The sequence below is a fragment of the Muscardinus avellanarius genome, assembly GCF_963383645.1.
Source record: "Muscardinus avellanarius genome assembly, chromosome: 2".
Taxonomy (NCBI): Eukaryota; Metazoa; Chordata; class Mammalia; order Rodentia; family Gliridae; genus Muscardinus; species Muscardinus avellanarius.
In genome coordinates this window covers 76,219,251-76,241,839 of record NC_137787.1, presented here as the reverse complement: position 1 = coordinate 76,241,839, position 22,589 = coordinate 76,219,251, and the positions used below count along the sequence as shown (strand labels likewise).

Sequence of the window (22,589 nt, the reverse complement as noted above, 5' to 3'; positions counted from 1 at the left end):
TTATGTTTTGTCCATCACAAAGTCTGCCCTTATGCCATCTAAATTAAGCACTATCTTTCCTTTAGAAAAAGTGAAGTTTAAATTCAATCTTTGCAATTCATGTTTACTAGGAGTTTATACAAAAGAAAAATAATATGTAAGTTTTAATAAAACAGGACTTACTTGCGAAGTTTACCTTCGACTACCCACTTATCTCTCCTCAAGTTTGACATATAATCAATGTTCTTGTCAATTTCACTGTCAATATGAAAATTTATTAAAGATGTAAGTTAATCCACTTATGTAATATATTTAACATACAAATTAATGCATTTTTGGTAAATAAAAATGATACAATTGATATCATGTATATACATGCATATACATTTATATATGCATATACATTCATGTTGAAAAGTGATCATTTCTTCGGTGAATACAACATTAGTATTAGAAAATTCATTATGGTTTCTACTTTAAATAGAGAAAGAAATTTGCCCCAATTGCCTTATCAAAAAAGAATTCTGTTTTGGTTTCCATATATTTAAGATGTGATAATTTCCAAAATCAAAGCATAATAGCACATATGCAACTATGCACAGATGATATCTGAGTGTGTATATTAAATGTTTAGATGGAAACCAATATTATGACATCTGATGATGGTAATAAATGCAGAGTGGTGTCTTCTCCTTCTAAGGTAGAAAACACTAATGAACTGTTTATATTAAATTTGTATGTGTGTGTATCTTAAAAAATGCTAATCAGTATTACTATTTGTTATCATGCTCATGCTTAATAAAATTATTTCATGCAAAAATAAAAAAAATTATTAATATTGTATCATAGCTAAGATATATACAAAAAGCTTAAACCTGCAATGGTAGAAGTGTATGGCTCTGAATATTCAGATTGAGCCTTTTTTCTAAAAAGATAAAAGACTAACAGAAACATAATTAAAATATATGTAAAATTTAAGTATGAAGTAATCTATAAATTGATAAGGTAATTAACAGCAAGAATAAGATGAATATGGATTTGTTTGCAAATCTTGAAATGCTAGCATATTAGTATTCATATTTCATTATTACTAGAGAGTAGGATCTACTTTGACTCTTAAATGAGATTAAATACTTTTGATAAAAGTCTGAACTAATACACTGACAAACTAATAATAATTTAGGGTTACATTAGCATGTGGCTAGGTAAATTCTATGAATGACTACTAAGGAAAATCATCTAACCATCTGTCATCAGAGATATCAAGGAAAAAAAACCTCTACATATCTGTAATGGTGTTCGATTCCGGAATTATAGCAGAAAAATATTAAAAATTCCAGTATGTAAAAAATTAACAAAATAATCAGGCAAAAATAGATGACAAAACTATAGATTACATATATAGAGTATGATCCTTTTTTTTTTTCAGTAGACTGTAAAGAAGTACCTCAAAATAGTATTAGTGGCCATCTCTGAATGACAAAATTACAGAATTTAAGTTAACTTCTTGGTACTGGTTTTTAACTTTGTCTCTAAGCAAATTGTACTCCTTTATGATTAGACAAATTCTAAACAGAAAAGGGACACCAGAAAAACCTGGGCAGAGGCTTACCTCACCACGCTTTTGCTGCACGCCAGTTCATTGATGAGGAAAGCCAGGACTGAGGCTTTCTCTGCTGGAGTGTGAGCCTGAAAAGCTTTGGTCTTCAGGCTTTCAGTTATCTCAGTTTGTCCACAGTGGGCCTCCATAAAAATCTGCAAAATCTCAGACACATTGTCTCGGTTCACACCAACGTTCAGCAAGTGTTCTCCAAGAGCTGTTTTGGCCTATAAAAGTTTGGTGCTTTTGTCAGTATTTATTATAAACATTCATAACATAAAAAGTCAGATTTAAAACACTGGTTTATATGCTCTAGATATTACTGAAAAGACCTTCAGCTACCATTTGGAAGTGGAAATAAAAATAGGCAACAAATGATAGACAATTATTCAAGTGCTGGTGCTGTTTCTTCTTTCAACCCTTGGTTTAAAGTCAGGCAGGGAGGAAAGTATATATACTACAGGGTAGCAAAAATTTGAAATCATCTACAAAGCTTTCTTTGCAGAATATAGTCCCAAGTTTTCCTCAGGATGTACAGAAGCATTTATCTGTAATGGCAGGGTGGAGAGGTTTAAAAGCATAATTATTGTTGTTTAGCTCCATGGTGGTGTATGTTTTATTACCTTGTACATGAAATGAAGAGGGATATGAAGAAAAAACAAGTGCATCTGGAAGCTTCTTTATTTACAGTATTATCTGGAGTGAAGCTAACTCAAACATATTACCTTTAGTGGAACTAAGAGAAATCTTTACTTTTTGAGTATCCACTGAGCAAAAGAGTCTTAATGTGTTGGTCTCTATAGGCGCCTTGTTTATTCATAGTGATTAAGTGAGACAAAGTTAATTTCAGAGGGCACACAAAAGTTCTAATTGTTTAAGAATTACGAATTCTGTTTTGATGAATACTACTAGGCATTTCCTTAAATCAGCTTGGGAGCCAGACAAGTGGTACACACTTGTAATCCCAGGACCTGGGAGACTGACATACCAGGATCCCAAGTTTAAAGACGGCCTCAGGAAGTAGTGGGACTCTCAGCGATGTAGCAAGAGTCTGCTCCGAATAAGAAATAAAACCGGGCTGGGCGTGCAGCTCAAAGGTAGAATGCCTCTGGATTCAACCCCCAAACTCCCCCAAAACACATTTACTTTGGAATTTGTCTACAGCTAAAGAAAAAAAAAAGAGTAATTGAAGCCGGGCATGGTAGTGCACACTTGCGATCCCAGCATTCAGGGGCAGAGACCAGAGGATCACCGTTTGCAGACAGCCTCGGCTACTTAGCAAGGCCCCTGGCGACTCAGTGACATCCTGTTTCAAAAATAAAGACTAAGACTAAAAACTAGGGCGGGGGTGAAGCTCGGTGGTACAATGTCCCTGGGTTCCATCCCCGGTACCACACACACACACACACACACACACACACACACACGCACAGCAATTGAGAATGGTCTTATGATAAGCTTTATAGCCAGGTTTACATCAAGTGTAACCTAACATAAATCTACAAATAACTTTGACAGACATTATGAGGAATGAATTGAATAAGTCTACACAATCTTCTGCTAATATGTTTAATTATAAATGTACTGCAGCATAAATTAAAAACAACAATAACTTATGTACTGTTTTCTTTTACCTTGAATCCTGTAATTAGACCTGGATCACACACAGCAGCTGAGAGGAGCCTCACAAGCAAGTCTTGTACTTCGCCCATGCTGTCCCCTATATTTAGCAATCCCTCTTGAAGAACACTCAAGTTTGGAACATCAATATTCACATCAAAGCCCAAAACTTTACCAAAGTTTCGTAAGAACTGCACCACCATGAGACAGTCTGAAAATGTACTTCCAGAGAGAACAAGTCCTGGAATACGAGGCAGCTCTGGCAAAGGCTGAAACAAAATAAACAAATATGTGAGTAACATTTAAAATAACTTAAAAGATAAAAGGGTCATGATTTCTATCTTCTGAAGTAAGATAAGTTGCTATTTTTCTCTTATACTAGTGGTCTTCTCTTTGAGTTATAAATTTTTTACGGGCATTTCTATAGCCGCACAGTGTGCTGAACATAAGTAACTATCAGTAGATTTTACTTAATATGAACCTACATCTTTGAAAAAGAGACTGATTTTAATTTATGTACTGATAAAACATAAATTATGGGTTATTCTCTATTAGCGATTTCTCCCTGTGTGTGTGTGTGTGTGGGGGCTGCTTTTTTCTTCTTTCCCTGACTTAGAAACTATCATATAAACAACAACAAGAACAACAACAAAACATAAATTAAATAGCTGTAGTGGAAACTTAATAAGAAATAAAAATTTCAAAAGTACTTTAGCTGCTGGGCGTGGTGGCTAAAGTTTGTAATCCCAGCATTTGAGGCTAAGACAAGAGGATCATGGTTTGAGGACAGCTTCAGCTACTTAGCGAGGCCCTTTGTAACTCAGTGAGAGCCTGTTTCAAAATAAAGGATAAAAAATAGGGCTGGGGGTGTAGCTCAGAGGTAGAATGCCCCTGGGTCCCACCCCCAGTACTGTAAAAAAAAAAATGTACTTTAGCTTATACATAATTAGTAGGGGGCACATGCATTGGCAGCACATGCCTATAATCCCAGTACTTGGAAGGCTGAGACAGGAGGATCACAGGTTCGAGACCAGCCTCAGCAATTTAGCAAGACTCTCAGCAACCTATTGAGACCCTGTTTCCAAACAAAAAATAAATTAAAAAAAAAGGGTTAGAGATGTAGCTTGGAGGTAGGATGCCCGAGTTCAATACCCAGAACCACAAAAAATAAATAAATAAATAAAAAATTCACAATTATTTTGTAGGTCAGAAACTAACAGCATGTGTCATGGGCTTTGTAGTCGAAGAGAGTGGTATCACCATAGCTAATAAATAAAGATAAATGATTAGGGCCACATGACCAGAACTCATGACTCTAAACACAGCAAACCCACTTATAATGTAATCTAAGGTCTTTAGGTTGCCTGGTATTTAGTGAAATATTAAGAGGAGTTTTATTATTAAAGTTAGTAATCTAGCTGGGTGGGGTGGCACTGCCTGTAATCTAAGACAGAAGGACAGGTTTGAGATATGTAATAACTTAGTAAGACCTTGTTTCAGAATAAAAAATAAAAAGGATGGAGGTGAAGGACTCCAGGGTTCGATTCTCAGTGCTATACACACACACACACACACACACACACACACACACACACACACACACACACATTGAAATCTTCAGTTGTTACTTCTCAAATATGCTCACATAAGCCGGGCGTGGTGGCGCACGCTTGTAATCCCCACTCTTGGGAGGCAGAGATAGGAGGATCGCACAGGTTTGAAGCCAGCCTCACTGGCTTAAAGAGGCCCTGTTTCCAAATTTAAAAAGATAAAAAATAGGTCTGGGAGTGTAGCCCGGAGGTAGAAGGGATTCCAGGAACCCCAGTACCACCAATATATATATGCTCACATAATAACATTGTAATAATTATAGTATTAAATTACAGAAAAACTCAGCAAATAGGTAATATATATTTAAAAAAAAAAACCCTTGCCTATTGATGAGATTCAAAAAAAGTACTTTAGCTGGGAATGGTGGCACACACTTGTAACCTCAGCATTCGGGAGGCTGAGACCAGAGGATCGCGGTTTGCAAATAGCTTCAGCTACTTAGTGAGGTCCTTTGCAACTCAGCGAGAACTTGTTACAAAAATAAAAAGACTAAATAATAGGGCTGGGGATGTAGCTCGGAGGTACAATGCCCCCAGGTTCCTTCCCTGGTACCACCAAAAAAAAAAAAAAAAAGTACTTGAAATTTTAATTTTAATTGAGCCAGGACTGGTGGCACATGCCTATAATCCCACTACAGGCAGGCTGAGACAGGAGGATCAAAAATTCAATCTCAGCAATTTAAAGAGGCCCTAAAAAACCTAGCGAAATCCTGTTTCAAATTTTTTAAAAAAAGGGGTCTGGGGGTAGGAGAGCTCAGAGGTAGAATGCCCCTGGTTCAATCCTCAGTACCACACATGCGTGTGTGTGTGCATGCGCGCGCGCACACACACACAGAGGCACACACACAAATTAATTTGGAATGACTTATATTTTTATTTACCTGAATTGCATTAAATTTTTTCTCTAAACTTAATAAAGTAACTAAATACTTTTCTATTAATATTGTATGGAAACAAAGGACTGTGGATAATAGCTAATCTCAAACAAATATTTTATGCTCCATTTGAAAACCAGTTAATTCTGAGTCTTCCTTTCTCCTGAACCATATTACACATATATATTTCCATATAATTCTAAAAAATCTTATAACAAAGCTAATAAAATTATGGTTTAAAGTGGACTTATAATTTGGAGTATACATGGATTTAAGTTAAATTAAAATAAAAAAATAAGGTCTACTTGGGATTAAAAACACTTGTCCACTATAAATTTATTAGCAGTGTTAACTAAGTCACACATATATCCCTTCTCTACATAGGAATAAAACTAGTAAGTGTGCATTCACTGTTATTTAAAAGCACTGTGCTAAGTAAATAGAGTTTTAATATAACTCATTCTATTAGGGTATTAAAAGCTTGCTTTAAGCACACTGAATATGAGCTTTTATAGATTAAAGGATGATCATTATTTGCATAACAAATGAATATAGGTTATGAGAAAATACAGATGCTACTGACCATATATAATAACATGTTATGGGACAGTATTATGGAGATGATATGCATTATTGATATAATTTTCTAGTAGTATCATCGTCTTAACTATAGTCAAAACAAAATTGATTTTTCTACTCAAAAGTACATCATGTCATGCTGGCTGCCAAGAGTATTATGATCTTATTCAACTTCTACTTTTATATATTATAGCAATATTAATTGTCTATAAAACACCATAAAAGAGAAAACACACGAGGTGTGGCTGTTGGACACAATTTCTTGGTTTTCAGGATAGTAAACAGTATGGACTCTAACAAATTATTGCTTGAATACAAACTGCTACTTATTAGCTGTATGGACACTGGCAAATTTCTGAAATTCCATGTCTTAGTTTTCTCATCTGTAAACAGAAATAAATACTGACTCCACAGGATTGTGTTTAGGATTGCATGAAATCATACAATTAAACGAATCCATGTAAGCACTTAACCTAGTGCCTGGCATGTATACATGCTTAATATAGGTTAGCTACCATTACTAAGCACTGGAGAAAGTTACAGATGATGAATCCTAACTTAATATTATTATTATTTTTTGGTGGTACTGGGGTTCCTGGAAGCCCTTCTACCTCCGGGCTACACTCCCAGACCTATTTTTACATTTTATTTGGAAACAGGGTCTCCTAAGCCTGCGTGCGCAGCTGGCTTCGAACCTGCGCGATCCTCCTGTCTCTGCCTCCCAAGCGCGGGGATTACAAGCGTGCGCCACCATGCCTGGTGATAAATCCTAACTTAAATAAGTATCCATGGGGCATGGAGAGAAATTAGATCTTTCTATCCCTTAATATCTGGAAAGGACCAAAAGAAACACGGAAATATCATCTACTTCTATGGTCCTTCTTTGTAGATTTCTGGAGTATATCTAAAGTTAAAAAGGCTGGGAGCGCTCCATATGTATAATAAGAACTGTCCTTGTCAGCACAGGAACTGAAGAGGGGTTTACTGGTGGCTACCCAGGAGAGGCAAACTGACCTATGATTAGAGATGTACAGCTCTAGACAGAATTTAAAGCTTTCATAATGGCAGTCCTGTCAAAGGAATCTGTGAGAAAACTGGAAAAAATTAAACATCTTAATGAACTTGGTACCTTTTGGTCTGCTAAGCACATGTCTTCATTAGGCTTCTTTAGTTCCTTTGCCATTTCTAATTCTAATCTTCTTTGTTCTAGTTTACGCTCCTTATTTAATCTTTTCTCATCACGTTTTTCTTGCTTCAATCGTTCTTTTTCCTTAAAAATAAAATCATGAATACATAAGTTTCCTTAGTTATTGTAAATATTTGAAAATCCCATTTAAAACTTAAAAAATGATGAAAATGCTATTAATTCCACAAGCAAATTCAGGAATAAGTTTTGAATTACATAGAAACAAAGAGTTGTTTTGATTTTCAGTATTTTCACCTTTGAATTTCAAAATAATCTTCTGACTATTATATATAAAGTATATACAATAAAAGATAAATTTTAAAAACCTCAACTCTATACTTTTATTTCAGTATTAAATTAAATGCAGACTATTCTATTGTTAAAATATGGTCAGTCCTTTGACAGGTTTTGAGAATAAAATTTTTAATAATAAAAGCAAGTACATAAAATGTACATAGTCAACTACATATTTATGAAATAAAGTTAAGTAAGATCAGTAAAAAATTTTTGTGTGGCTACAGGAAGCAATAGAGGAGTCACAGCAAGAAATGGACGCAGTATTTATTTATTTATTTATTTATTTATTTATTTATTTATTTATTTATTTATTGTGGTACTGGGGTTCCTGGAAGCCCTTCTACCTCCGGGCTACACTCCCAGACCTGTTTTTACATTTTATTTGGAAACAGGGTCTCCTAAGCCAGCGCGCGTGGCTGGCTTCGAACCTGTGTGATCCTCCTGTCTCTGCCTCCCAAGCGCGGGGATTACAAGCGTACTCCACCACGCCCGGCTGGACGCAGCATTTATGATTTAGCAGAGGTAGTTTTGTTATTTCCTTTGAGGTACTAGGGACTGAACTTGAGGGTAACTTTGCCACTGAGCTACATCCCTAGCCCTTTTAACTTTTATTTTGAGAAAGGGTCTTAAGTTGTCAATGCTGGCCCTGAATTTATAATCCTTTTGTCTCCACCTCCAAGTGGCTAGGATTATTGGTGTTCACACTCATCTTAAAAGCAAATTTTTCAAAATGAATAGCTAGTCTTGAGATAGCATCTGTGATGAAATGAAAATTTTATTCAGCACCATAGACAGTATTTAAAAGAATGTAAAATGGCAACTCTGAAGGCAATTTCAAAAGCATTAAAATGTTTTGGTAATGCCAACAATATAGAAATAACTATCTTTTCTCCTTGTTTTTTAAAATATACTTATTGGTACATTATAGTCTCACATCATAATGTAAATCATGTTGACAGTGATGCATATAAAACTTTTTTCCTTGTTGTAAGGAGTAACAACATTCTCTCAGAAGAAATTTTCTATTATGATACCATTATCATTATTTTATTATCATGTATCAAATAGAATTGTCATTTATTTAAAGAATAAATATAAGTAGAATCAAAGGGCAATTCTTTTTTGGCATTATGGATTAAAGCCAGGGGCATCCTACCTCCCAGCTGTACCCCCCCATCCTATTTTATTTTTTATTTAGAAACAAGGCCTTACTAAGTTGCTGAGGCTAGCTTCAGACCTGCAATCCTCCTATCTCTGCCTCCCAAGAACAGGAATTAAAGGTGTGTGTCACCATGCCCAGCAATAATAAGACTTTCTATATCAAAATTTTATTAATATCTTAGTAGGTCATTAAAAGCTTCATTTCAAAGTTGAAAAAATATATTTAGATTATTTTAAACAGTCAAAAAGGCATAAGGTAAATATTTTAAATTAATTTTTGTACTCACTTGAAATGATTATTTGGGGGACTCTAAAAACATGAATGAAAACATAATAACAACTATATAAATACATTTAGTTTATCCTAGAGTTGTATATCCCAAAATCAAACACTGAATATAGCAGAATGACATTATTGTGAGGTTTACAACTTATAAGATTGTAAAACAGACCATTTTTTAAGAGACCATATTGCAAAGAGCCCATGGCATTTGGATTTTATGATTCTATTGGGTCTCTTAGGTGTTTGTTATGGGCATAATTAGAATCATACATTTCTTTTGACAGCAAATTGTATTCAAAAGGTTTACCTCAGGGTACAGAAAGAATAAAAGTTTAAGTAAGATTAATAATACAAACCATTTATAGAAGACATATAAAGAACAAAAATGATATTGTTTTATGGGTCATATCATCAACATGAGTAGGAGAATCAGATAAATTTTTCAGAAAGACTATTATTTTTATATTTAAATTTTGCATGTAAGTTATTATGAAAACTAAACTTAAAGGAAGAAATTATAACTCACATGACTGAAGGTACTTCTAATATTTATAGGTATAAAATAATATTTAAAAGAAATAAACTGCTAGTTATCAAAGTTCCGTAAAGCCGACCAAAGTATTATATGAAACATTTTGTACTCAAGAATAACTATCTTTAAATATTATGTAGGACAGCTACTATTATACAAATGTCTCCTAAATTGATACCAAAATTATTAATCCTCAAGTCAGATAATTAGAGACTTCAATATACTGCAATGAGTAACAATGCTTTCCAAAATCTATTTTATCAAATGACACGTAACATTCTATTAAAAGTTAATATAAAACAATTTTACATTTGTTCTCAAAAGCTTTAATTTTAAAATGAAGTACATTTGTGTAAGTACTCTTTCACTGCCTTTACTGTGTCTCCAACTGAAAAGTGGATTTGCTTAAAGTCTACATAGGCAATTCTGCTTTGTATTTTTATTTTTTTTTACTAAGTAACGACTGGTTTGAATACAAGATTATGAAATATTCTGAGGACTTGAGTCATTGGGGGACTATATGTTTTTCTCCTTTTCAAATCTAGTTTATTAGATGACTTGTGAAGCCTGAGCTACTGCCCCTATTTTATAGCTTTGTCTCCTGAAGTGCTGACATAGTCACTCTGTGATAGATGCATGTTTAGCAGTCTTTTGTACTTTACTGATTCTTTGGGAGTAAAATGTTCTTTCCTGTATTACTTAAACCACTCCTGTTTCTAGTTATAAGTCGTAATGAAAGCAGATGTTTTTCATATAACTTGAATTATCCTAGGAAATAAGCCTTTTTTACTTGTGAGGCTACACATTTTTAGTTATTACATTGTTATTATATATCTATAAATTATGCCCTTTTGAAATTAATATACAAGTAACCATTAAGATAATTTATATAAATCTGAATTCTTTTTATAAATTATAGATTTATATAAAGGAAGAACTATTAAAATTATATTTCTAAACTGGAGAGCCAATAGTAATTTGGGATTTTTTTTTAGTGAAAAAATAGCAAAGTAGTACCAAATAAAAAAGAAAGATCAGTACTATGTACATCAAGAATCATACAAGTAGTGTTTGTTTTACCTCTCTACTTTGATGGGTGTGGAGAATTTCTTAACATAATTTCAGATATTGTATTAAGTGGTATTATTGTATTAAGCTGTATATTGTATTAAGCTGTATTATTGTATTAAGCTGCCATACTGTCAGATCTTTAAAATTTTTTTTATTTTTATGTGGATCATATTGAAAATGGCATATATTCAGACTGTGCTTGGTGCACTCTCCTCCCCAACTTCCCTTTTCTCCCTCCCAACAATGAGTTGGGTCCAGGTTAACCAGGCTACATTCATATTTTTACACATATTCGAATATAGCTCCTCCATTAATCAACCTCAGCCTTCTTCCTCTCCTATCCTTCCATTCTAGCTTTGCTGAGGTTTCCTATTGTCAGTTTTTTTTTTTTTTTTTTTTTTTTTTTGGTGGTACTGGGGTTCCCGGAAACCCTTCTACCTCTGGGCTACACTCCCAGACCTATTTTATACTTTTTTAAATTTGGAAACAGGGTCTCTTAAGCCAGTGAGGCTGGCTTCGAATCTGCGCATTCCTCCTGTCTCTGCCTCCCAAGTGCGGGGATTACAAGTGTGCACCACCATGCCCTGCTTATTGTCAGATATTTTTAATAAATAAGGTAACAGCAATTTTTTAGCTACATAATTCTTTTAAAACTACTTGTAATATCTGCATTTTTGTTTACCCTACTTTCCTTTCTTTACAATTAAAGGTAAAAAGTAATTAAAGTTTAGAATCAAGAGTTATACATAGGCTATTTACAATTCTAAACTGTCCCTGGCTAAGTACCAGATAGTCTTCACTTTATAATAAGGCTTGTTCTTGTAATAGTTATTATTGACATTTTACTAGTTGCTACAGCATCTCATGCAGACCTTGAGAAAGCTCGGTCAGAGGACTTGCAAGGGCATAAATCCCCCATGAAACATGTCTAGCATTTCCTTCTTCAAAAAATTATTTTAGGATTATTTGGATCAATATGTATAATTGGAATTTTATGTATAAGCATTATAACTAAAATTGATGGGCAGCGGCTTGTGAAAGACTCAGGCAGCAAAGATTTTTCTCCCAAGGATAAAGTTTGGGCCAAAGATTAAGTTCAAACTGACCTTAGTTTGGGCCAACATATAAGATTAAGTTCAAGCTGGCCTTGAGATGAGACAAAGCATACTTTCTATGATTATTTAAATGTCTGGCACCCTGCCCTTAAGTCTGTTAAAGACTTTTTCTGTCCTCGAAGTTCCTATTTGCATGACTATAAAGATTGTAACAAATCCTGAAAGAGAGGAGTAAGAAAAAAGTAAGAGAGAAGCTGGAGAAGCTTCCATCAGAATAAAGTTTGAGAAGCTGCCATTCGGTCTCGTGTGTCAGTGTCTTCTCTCTCACGACCTCGACTCTCCTCTCACCGACACACGAACCTCGACTCTGGCTAGGGCTGGACCCCGGCAGCTAGTTATTGTCTTTTGCATGTTACATGACAATGAAGAAATGGACAAGTACATTTAAGAATGGTCTGTTTATACTGAAGCAGAAGTTTATGTAAAAGACTGAGCAAAAGTTTGGATTGTCTCTAAAAAGTATGTTTCATGACCCAGTAATCCCACTACTGAGTATATACACTACTGCGTTTACTGTGGCACTATTCACAACAGCCAAGAAATGGGAACAACTTGAGTCTCCATCAACCAAGGGATGGGTAGAGAAAATGTGGTACATACATACCATGGAATACTCTTCAGCCATAAAAAGAATGAAATCCTTTCATTTGTGACAACATGGGTGTCCTTGGAAATTACTGTTCCACTTTGAAAGAAACAGTTTGAGGAGGAGAAACAAGTTGGTGACAGAACCAGTCTGGAAATCTCGGTCTCTCAACTCTCCCAAACCCTGGTTAAAATGGCTACACCTATGCCAGGTGTGGTGGTGCACACTTGTAATCCCAGCATTTAGGAAACTGAGACAGGAGGATTGTGGTTTTTAGACAGCCTTAGCTACTTAGTGAGGCCTTTTGCAACTCAGGGAGAACCTGTTTCAAAATAAAGAAAGGTTACACCTAGCTGGGCATGGCGGTGCACACTTGTAATCCCACTCCTTGGGAGGCTGAGACAGAAGGATTACAGGCTGAAGACAGTCTCAGCAACTAGTGAGACTTCCATCAACCTAGTAAGATCCTGTTTCAAAATGAAAATAAAATAGGACTGGAAGTGTTGCTCAGAGGTAGATTATCCCTGGGTTCCATCCCTAGTGCCACATACACACAAAAATCTACCTCTCCCTACTCAACTGTTTAGTGCATAATACTTGCTTTTGGAACATTTATTTTAACCTTTAGCTGTTTTCTATTAAATTCCAATCATTTCATTTTGGCTTTCTGTAATAATCATTTTTTATAATCTGTTAAAAGTCTGTCTTATGGGAAATCCTCATGCCTAATTTTATACATAGAATGCTAAAGATTAACTCTATGGCTTAGAAGTCCATGATTAGAATGATTAGAGTTTGAATTAGGGTACCTAGGCCTCATCTAGGAATGCTATATTAGTTTTACTTTATCTAAGTCAATAATTAATAAACAATACATTAAAAAAAGATGATTAGCAAGTTATGGTGGCACACTTGTAATCCCAATACTTGGGACGTTGAAACAGGAGTACCAGGCTTGTGGCCAGCTTCAGCTACTTAGTGAGACCCTGTTTCAAAAAAAAAAAAAAAAAAAAAAAACGGGCTGGGGGTGTAGCTCAGAGGTAAAATGCCCCTGGGTTCAATCCCCATGAAAAAAAAAAAAAAGATTAAAATCTCACCCAGGAAAATTAATACATACATTGAAACCCTTCCACACAGTATGCAAGCTTGGGATCAGAGGCAATAAATGAGATCCTGAATTCTAGAGAAAAATAGAGTCAGGGCTAAAAAAAAAAAAAAAAAAAAAAAAAAGAAACCCTTCCTATATTATTTTCTAAAACTCAGATACTATTTTTAACCTTCAGCTTGTTTATGAAAGCAAATCAGGACAAACCCATACTCAAAAACATTTATCTTTAGTAGAGCCATGCTTCATGGAAAAATATTAATTGATGTGGTCATGTTTTTCCTAGAAACATCCACTTACTTCTGCTTTTTTACGAGCTTCCATAGCTTTCATAAGCATCATGTGTTGTCGCCTTCTCTCTCGTTCCTATTAGGCCAGATAAAATTAGAAAAATAACTCAACCACCAGTAACCGTTTGGTTTTCAAATGGAAAACAACAACAAAACAACAACAACAACAAAAAATAAACTCAGTATAGCATGTTTAGCATTTATAGACAAGTCACAGTAAATACTAAATATAAGACAAGAATGGCCAGTCTGTGCATGTTTTAGTTCAGGTTTAGAAAGCAAATACAAGAACAACCAAAAGCAAAAAGGTAAAGCAATGAACATGGAGACAGTGTAAACAGAAGCATACAAGATTTACTTATGGTCAGTTGTGATGCTCCTTCAAAAGCTGGCAGAACAAAAAGCATAATGGTTGGCTGGAACAGGTCAGTTACCTTACATCTGCTATTAGAAAAACCATAAATACTTACTATAGCCAATTGAACTAAAGGTTGCATTGTTTGTAAATTTTTTTATCAGGCAGAAATTGATCTATAATCAATTTCATATGATATTTTTAGAATTGGTTAGTTTTATTGTAAGTACAAAACTGTTTTGTAAATCCAATAAGCCACCAACAAATTAGAAGTTTTTTTTAAGCTTTGTGTCAATTTATAAAGTTAAACTAGTCTTACTTCATATACAAACACCAATGAAATGGGATATTCCTATTTACTGATGTCTCCACTTGATGCACTGTTTAAAGCTACAAAAGCTGCACCGTGGGCTAAAAGGTGTAATCTGAAACGTACAGTATGAAAATAAGGTAAGCACTAGCTTACTTTGGTAATTTTGTTTCATTTTAAAATATAAAATCACATACAAATAATATCTCTATTGATTTTTGAAATATATTTGGCCCTCCAAAATAGTTATTTCTAAAATTACTTCTAAAATTTGTCTATGAAATCAGAATCTTTTTCATATTCTCTCACCAAATAAATTCAAAATTCCCATTGTACATAATGGAATTTTTGCATCTAGAATGATGGGAGAATATGGGTCACAGTGTATCTACTTGTATAGTGATCTGACTTTCCTTGTGACATCAGTAATGTACTTTTTTGGAGAGTAGCCTTATTTAAGACTCACACAATTCAATGAAAAATCTTGGCGATGTATCATACTTCTTTATAGACAGACAAGCAGATGTATGCAATGCACTGTGCTGTAAAGCCATGCAGCAGTATGTAATATGACAGCAGCCAGTGCTACACTTTATGCATTGCTATGACAACCATATCACAACCAAATCACAATGCGGTGTTAGATGTACAAAAATAAACATACCCATACCATATCTAGTCTATGCCTCTCCAACTCCTGGTAGAAAGAGTTGGCACAACATTATGAAACAGAAATCACAGAGTCATAAAACCAATTTTTAACCCCCCAAAAGACACCAATACCAAAGCAAGGCAATAAACTATAAGATGAAGGAAAAACTTAGGCAGAAATTATATCAGAAATTTAAAAGAAAATATTTTGAAGATTTTCCCCAAAATAAGTTTAAGCAAAATTTTAAAAGGTACATTTCAACAGTTGCATAACTGTATGTATACAGACCTGATGCTTCAGAAGTACAGCTTGTTGTCTTCTCATTTCTTTTTCCTTAAAAATAAGAAACTTTTAATATAAATTTTAGAGAAGATTTAGAAAATGCTAAAAGTATAAAAGTTCCTTTTCTAAGATGCTACATAGTCTTCCTTTAGGTTGAACCATACAAAATTATCAATATTCAATCTATTTTTACTTATAAAGTGGGAATTCAGAAAGAAAAGTAGAAAAAGTTTAGGAAGACCAGTTTTGTAGAATATGAAGATGAGAAGGAAGAAGTAGAGGAGGGAGAAGGAAGATACTGGGGAATGAAATTGACCAAACTGTAGTATGTGCATGTACAGATATGTAACAATTAATCCTACTATTATGTATAGTCATAATGCACCAATAAAATATATAAATTAACTTAAAAAGGGCAACTCAATTTCATATGGTTCTACCTAATCTTTAACATTAAAATTATATGATATAGTAAACCCCTTCAATAGACATTTCAGCTCAAAATTCAATGAATAACTGAATGACATACTTCAACATTACATTCAATGAACTGACTAAATTTGTGAAGATGTCAGATGCAAATCACACGTGTGTTTTAAAAATTATTTTAACACAGTATGTTGTAACTCTTGAATCTAGCTGATTAGAACCCTCCCCACTCTGAATATAAACTCCTAATGCATTCTATAATTAACATCTTTTTCAATTCTATGAATAAAAGTGACAAAGAGTGTGGTGACTGGATTGAGATTTCCATACCCACCTACGGTTCACAGCAGCGTCCCAAGGGGCATAGGGCTTAATGCAAACAATTCTAGAAATGTCACCAATTTCACTATAAAAAAAGGTGAAATCTGAGATGGGTGGGCATGGTGGCACATGCCTGTACTTCAGTACTTGGGAGGCTGAGACAGAAGAATTGCAGGATTAAGGCCCAACTCTGTAACTTTGCAGGGTCTTCAGCAACATCGTGAGACCCTGTTTCAAATTTAAAAAGTAGGGGTTGGAGGTGTAGCTCAGAGGTAGACCATCTCTGGCTTCATCCCAAATACCATAAGAAAAAATAGATAAAATACGGATGAAATTAATATTATGAGTAGGCATTAAAAATCATGGCAGTCTAAAGAAAAAAGTAGGAGAGTCTATGTTGAAAAGATAAACAGTGTCTGGGGTACAGCTCAGAAGTAGAGCTTAGTATATGTGAAGTTCTGGGTTCAATCCCCAGCACCCTCTCCTACTTCCAAAAAAGAAAAAATAAGTTTCCTGGCTTTATAAGGTGTAGTTGTGATGGCTATTTCCAGCACCACCAGGTGCATACAGCTGCCCCATTTAAGAGTTCTGTTAAGGTAAGGGGTGGGTACGGAGCAAAGGGAACATATTTCTTATACTTCATGCCAGGAAATCAAAACCAAAGCACCTCCAAATAATTTAAGTTACAATAACAACAATAGCTAATGTTTATTGGTAGTAAATGGCAGCTGATAACTTTTTGTTTCTAGACCCTTTTCTTTCTTTCTTTTTTTTTTTTTTTTTTGGTGGTACTCGGGTTCCTGGAAGCCCTTCTACCTCCAGGCTACACTCCCAGACCTATTTTTACATTTTTATTTGGAAATAGGGTCTCCTAAGCTAGCATGCGCGGCTGGCTTCGAACCTGCGGGATCCTCCTGTCTCTGCCTCCCAAGTGCGGGGATTACAAGCGTGCGCCACCACGCCCGACTACCCTTTTCATTTATTAATAGATAAAACAGTTGCTGGACCTCAACAAAGAGAAAAGTTAGGAAGGGAGAATCAGATTTAGGACACAGTTTGAAATGTAAACATAAATGACACAGAAAATAGTTCTAAGGGACCATTCTTATCAAGCAAAACCATATACAGGTGTTATGTAATAATTTGTATTTGTGATTTGCTGTTGTCTTGTTTAAAGAGCTCAAAGCATTACATAAAACCTGTATAATGAAATAAAAATATACATAATATACATACAAATACATACATACAAAAGCACACATTTACACTAGGTATTTGCTAAATGTATTTTTAGGTAATCGTTTTAAGGAAAGTTGTTTTTTCATATAATTGATGTTGGTATAACAAATAGTTTTTATTTTTGGAAAATAAAAACTCTGATTCTCATCTAAACTAACCTTTATTCGTTTCTCGGCCTCCAATAATTTGGCATTTGCCGCTTCTTCCTTCTTTTTCTTTTTAGCCTGTGCATGCAAAACAGGTCTCAAAGTCATGCAACAGCACCACTACAACTTACAAATTATCTCAGACTTGAAATGAAGCTACATGCCTCACAAGGTACAAAACAATATGTAACATATATGTGGACAATTACATATTTTCTCCCAGATAACGTATTTAATACACTAATTTTATTTTTACCTAAACATTAGCATTAGGATATATCAAATATTCTTAAATTCATAAGAATGACAGCTATTCTTATCTTTTACATACTACTAAAAATCTGTAATGATTGTTTATCTGAAAAAATCACAGAAAAAATGATTTTGTGTCATGTATTGTTTTCTGACTTTAAAAGAAATATAATAAAAAATTTAGAAAAATATAGATTTAAGCCAATAAACAGAACTATTTGAAGAATTAATAAGTAACATTTAAAATGTACATGTTTACTTTATTTAAAATTTATTTTAATAATTGAAATTTTAGATAAAAATCCATTATTTGACTATGACCATTAAATATATGACACTAAATCTGATTTTCCCTATCTCTATATTGTAGTTAAATGTTCCTTATTTTGATAGAATAGAAACATGTGAATCTTCCATGAAGCACATTTTCCCTATTACACAGGCTGTCAAATGTGAGCTTCATAATCTTTAAGTCATCAGCTACCTAGTAGTTTTGTAACTAGTAGTGGTTGTTAACTTACTTTAACCTAGTATTTTTGATTTGGGAATTTTGAAATTAATGTGAAATAAATAATGGATTATGTATGTATTTCTAGAAGGATTAACAAAAAGAACCCTAACATAGAAAACTTCAGCTGTCTGGAGCCCTCAGGAAATAAACTGTTCTATAAAGCAACAGTTTCCTGAATAGCTGAGAGGTTATAATAATTTTAAACATTAAAACTTTATTTTCACTATGTTAGATGGAAATAATTTTGAGACATATGCCTGTTTAGACACAGAACACTAAACATAATTTGGCTTTTTCTTGATGACTCAGGGCAATTATTTTGAACATCAGTTATTATACTGCACAGTTTGATAGAGTAATGCCTTTGGGCTATTAAGGTGTTGAAAATTGCTTGCTATTCAACTAAAAGATTACAAACTCTTGCTAGGCTTTTGAGTTCTGGTATATGCTAGCTGGAGCTCTTCTGTATTTTTCCTTTGCTGCCTTTTTGTTATTTTTCAGTTGCCAACATATGTCTTCTATCCTTATTCTAGTCAGCTTGCAGAGAAGAGAGATATGCTGGAAACAAGCAAACCCCAGGAGTAGAAATGGTCCCGCATTTAAAATTTAAATTACTTTTAGGATGTTTACTTTTAGTTTGTTTCTAAATCAAAAGTAAATATCTGACTATAAGCCTTTATGACATTTCTAAGAGAAAAGAACAAGAGTTTTATTAGCACATGAACATTATGACAACTTTATAGGCCACTCACACATCTTCCTTTTTCTTGTGTCTCATTTCCTAGCTTTTTACTGCTGAGATGAGCTTGCTAAATAAAGTTCAGAGAAGTTCTACTCTATGTATGATGTTTGAATAGAATTTATGAGGGATATAATGATTTGTCTGGATAAAAAACATGCAGGCAAAATTTATATTTCTTTCAGACTTTATAATATATGAGTATATTACTTTAGTTATATTAAATTAAAAAATTCTACCTCTAGAATTTGCTGGGCTCGAAGTTCTTTTTCCATTCTGATTTGCTGTATTCTCTTAATTTTCTCCTATAGAAAAAATTATATTTATGATAACAAAATAAATATCTAGGTAAAAATATGTAACTGGAATCAAATTATTTAAGATATAAGCACAAAGTTATGAAAGGCTATCCAGGCTGGATACAAAAATTTAATTATTAGACGATCATATATATTTTATGTCTTAAATTTGTATGATTTTATACAATTCCTCATAATCTATCAAATATAAATGCTAAATGAATAGATAGAAGCCAGGTCAATAAAGCTGATTAAACTCATGCAGCCTGAGAATCTTAGTAAATATTTACAATTACAAATAACACTTAATTTGAAATAAACGCAGGGTAGAACAGTAGAAAAAAACAGTGGCTCAGCATCAGAAAATATAAGGCTCATTCTGGGTTAGTGTCATTTATTGAACAATCTTGAACATATAACTGTGCTTCTATAGAAAAAGAATGAGGAAGCCGGGCATGGTGGCGCACGCTTGTAATCCCTGCACTTGGGAGGTGGAGACAGGAGGATCGCGCTGGTTCGGAGCCAGCTTCGCTGGCTTAAGAGACCCTGTTTCCAAATAAAAATATAAAAATAGGTCTGGGAGTGTATCCCGGATGTAGAAGGGCTTCCAGGAACCTCAGTACCACCAAATAAATAAATAAATAAATAAATAAATAAATAAATAAATAAATAAGAAAAAGAATGAGGTGCTTGCCCTTTCTCATCTTTGTCACGATTAAATAAAAATGCTTTAAAAAGCATACAGTGATACTATATGTGTAGTAGATTAAAAGTAACTTACATTGTGAAATTTCTTATGACACATGTTGAATAATAAATATGACTCACCCCTCTTATTTTTTGCTTTGAAACATGGTCTTGTTAAGCTTGCTGAGATTTTCACCAAGTTGCTGAGGCTGGTCAGCAACTATCAGCCTGTCTCAATCTCCCAAGTACTGGAATTACAGGCTTTACAAATCTAAATTTAATGAACTGGCTTCTGTGTATGTTTTAATTAGCAAGTGAATAAATTTTGATAAGAACTTATATTGTGATTAAAAATTACTTTCTATTCTATACATACATTTTTTTTAGCAATTTTAAGTTCATAACTTCTTTTTAGAAGTCCTAAATGGCACTGATTAAAATTCATAATTTTCAAAAATGTATCTGAAATTTCCTACTTCAAATTATATTTGTCCTAGAATTTCTAGAGCAAACACATTTGATACTGCTGCATATTTCAATACCTCATTCAGTATTGAGACAATAGTTCTACCTTTTAAATCTATACTTTACTAAATATTTCTTTTCTGTACACTGATGTTATGGATTTCCTGTAGGGAGTCTAATGCATGATAATGAGCTTTTAGTAAGTACTGCTCTGATTTTAAAAAACTGATTACAGTCCACAAATTTGCTGTTAGTTATCCTCTCTTGGTGTTAAATATTTTTTTCAGCTTACCAAAACAAAAGATTCAAGTCACCCTTTCCTATCATTTCCAGGTCTTAAAGAAGACTATATTTAGTTCATAGTTGAAACATTTAATTGAATTAGCACTTGAGAACTAGGAAAAGCATAATGCCCTTTTCACTCATCAGATTTTACAGTGGTACCTTCAAATCAGCAAAAGTTATTCACTGCTCTCATATACAGAGAGATGGGGAGAGAATCGTGGGCTTAAATACATACAGTCTAAAGATTTATCTTAATCATCCAAGTAATTTACATGTACCATATATTTAGTAGTGATGTAAATATCATACAGATAAACACTATTTATAAATTATTATAATACAGGCTAACTTTATAATATTCAGTACCTATAGCCACTGAGATGGCCACTTTAAATACTTTATAGAATCTTGTTCATAAAAAATTACAGAAGATAAAATTATCTTCTTTTCATAAAAGTAAAAATGAGGTATCTAGACAGTAAATATTTTGCCTGAAGTTCAATAACTAGTAAATACTGAGCCTGGCTCAGATTCCAATACCTGAGTTCCTACTGCTTCATTAAAATATGTCTGCAACCTTCTAGAAAACTGCCTTAATGGTTCTGTAGTGGGGAGACAGGGTTAGGAGCATAGGTCAGTGGTAGAGTGCTTACCTAGCATGCAAAAGGCCCTGAGTTTACCCCTCAGCACTGTTAAAAAATAAAAAAGTGGAGGGGGCTCTCTGCCTATATTTCTGGCTTACTGGGGGAGAAAAAGCAATCCAAAGAATGCAAAACACATGCTATTATTTTATTCTTGATTTAATGCTGACTTTAAAATATATCCAGGAGTGGTGACACAAAGCTATAATATGATCTGCTCCAGAGGTGGAGGCAAGAGAATTACAAATACAAGCCCAGCCTCAGCAACGTGGCAAGACATCTTGCCTCATCGCAAAAAATAAACACATACATAAAATGGTCATTATATACCAGACGGTGTGAATGGGATTATTTTACACTTTGATTCACTTTGAAGGAAAGAGGAATATTCAGATGGTATTCTAAGACGGGTTCATTTGCAGTAATGTTGTCAAAAGCTTTGGAGCCTCGTGCTTTTTCAATGACCAGCAAAGATCATGTTGATTTAGGTTGCAATACTTTAATACTTTAGGATCATGAATCTGAATTTAAAGTACTAATGGGAGACAGGCATGGTGACACACTCCTATAATCCCAGTACTTGAGAGGTGGAGACAAAAAAATGATAGGTTCGAGGATAACCTCAGCAATGTAGTAAGACTGAGACTCTCAGCAACCTAACGTGACCCTGTTTCAACATAAAAAAATAAAAAGGGCTGGGAATGTTGCTCATTCTCAGGTAGAATGCCCCTGGGTTCAAGTTCCAGTATAAATAAGTAAATAAATAAATAATTTAATTAATAAAAATTCCTAATGGTGTCTGATGGATCTTTAGCCATTATGAAATAGAATAAACTAAACCTGCATAGTGTTGCACACCTATAATACCAGTACTTGAGTATAATACCTATAATACCAGTACTTAAGCCAGCGCGCGCGGCTGGCTTCGAACCTGTGCGATCCTCCTGTCTCTGCCTCCCAAGTGCAGGGATTACAAGCGTGCGCCACCACGCCCAGCCTAAAAATTATTTTTAAAGAATAGTTCTTGACTACCACTTCCTTTATGCTTTAATTTCCAGTATAAATAAATAAATAAATAAATAATGTA

At 34.0% G+C, this 22,589-nt stretch overlaps 1 protein-coding gene across 4 annotated transcripts in view; it reads right to left on the bottom strand.

Annotated features, from left to right (window-relative positions):
• Positions 1-22,589, bottom strand: part of BAZ2B (bromodomain adjacent to zinc finger domain 2B) — a gene marked incomplete at both ends in the record, with an annotated part of 142,422 nt that overhangs the window by 32,333 nt on the left and 87,500 nt on the right. For 2 of the 4 annotated variants that reach the window (XM_080719846.1, XM_080719845.1), the window contains 9 exons: positions 163-237; positions 1,592-1,806; positions 3,214-3,468; positions 7,393-7,533; positions 13,900-13,965; positions 15,225-15,251; positions 15,495-15,539; positions 17,636-17,701; positions 19,365-19,430. In XM_080719846.1, coding sequence (XP_080575972.1) covers positions 163-237; positions 1,592-1,806; positions 3,214-3,468; positions 7,393-7,533; positions 13,900-13,965; positions 15,225-15,251; positions 15,495-15,539; positions 17,636-17,701; positions 19,365-19,430 — 956 coding nt within the window. The remainder of the gene's footprint in view (positions 1-162; positions 238-1,591; positions 1,807-3,213; positions 3,469-7,392; positions 7,534-13,899; positions 13,966-15,224; positions 15,252-15,494; positions 15,540-17,635; positions 17,702-19,364; positions 19,431-22,589) is intronic. The other 2 variants (XM_080719844.1, XM_080719847.1) reach the window with 1 other exon arrangement.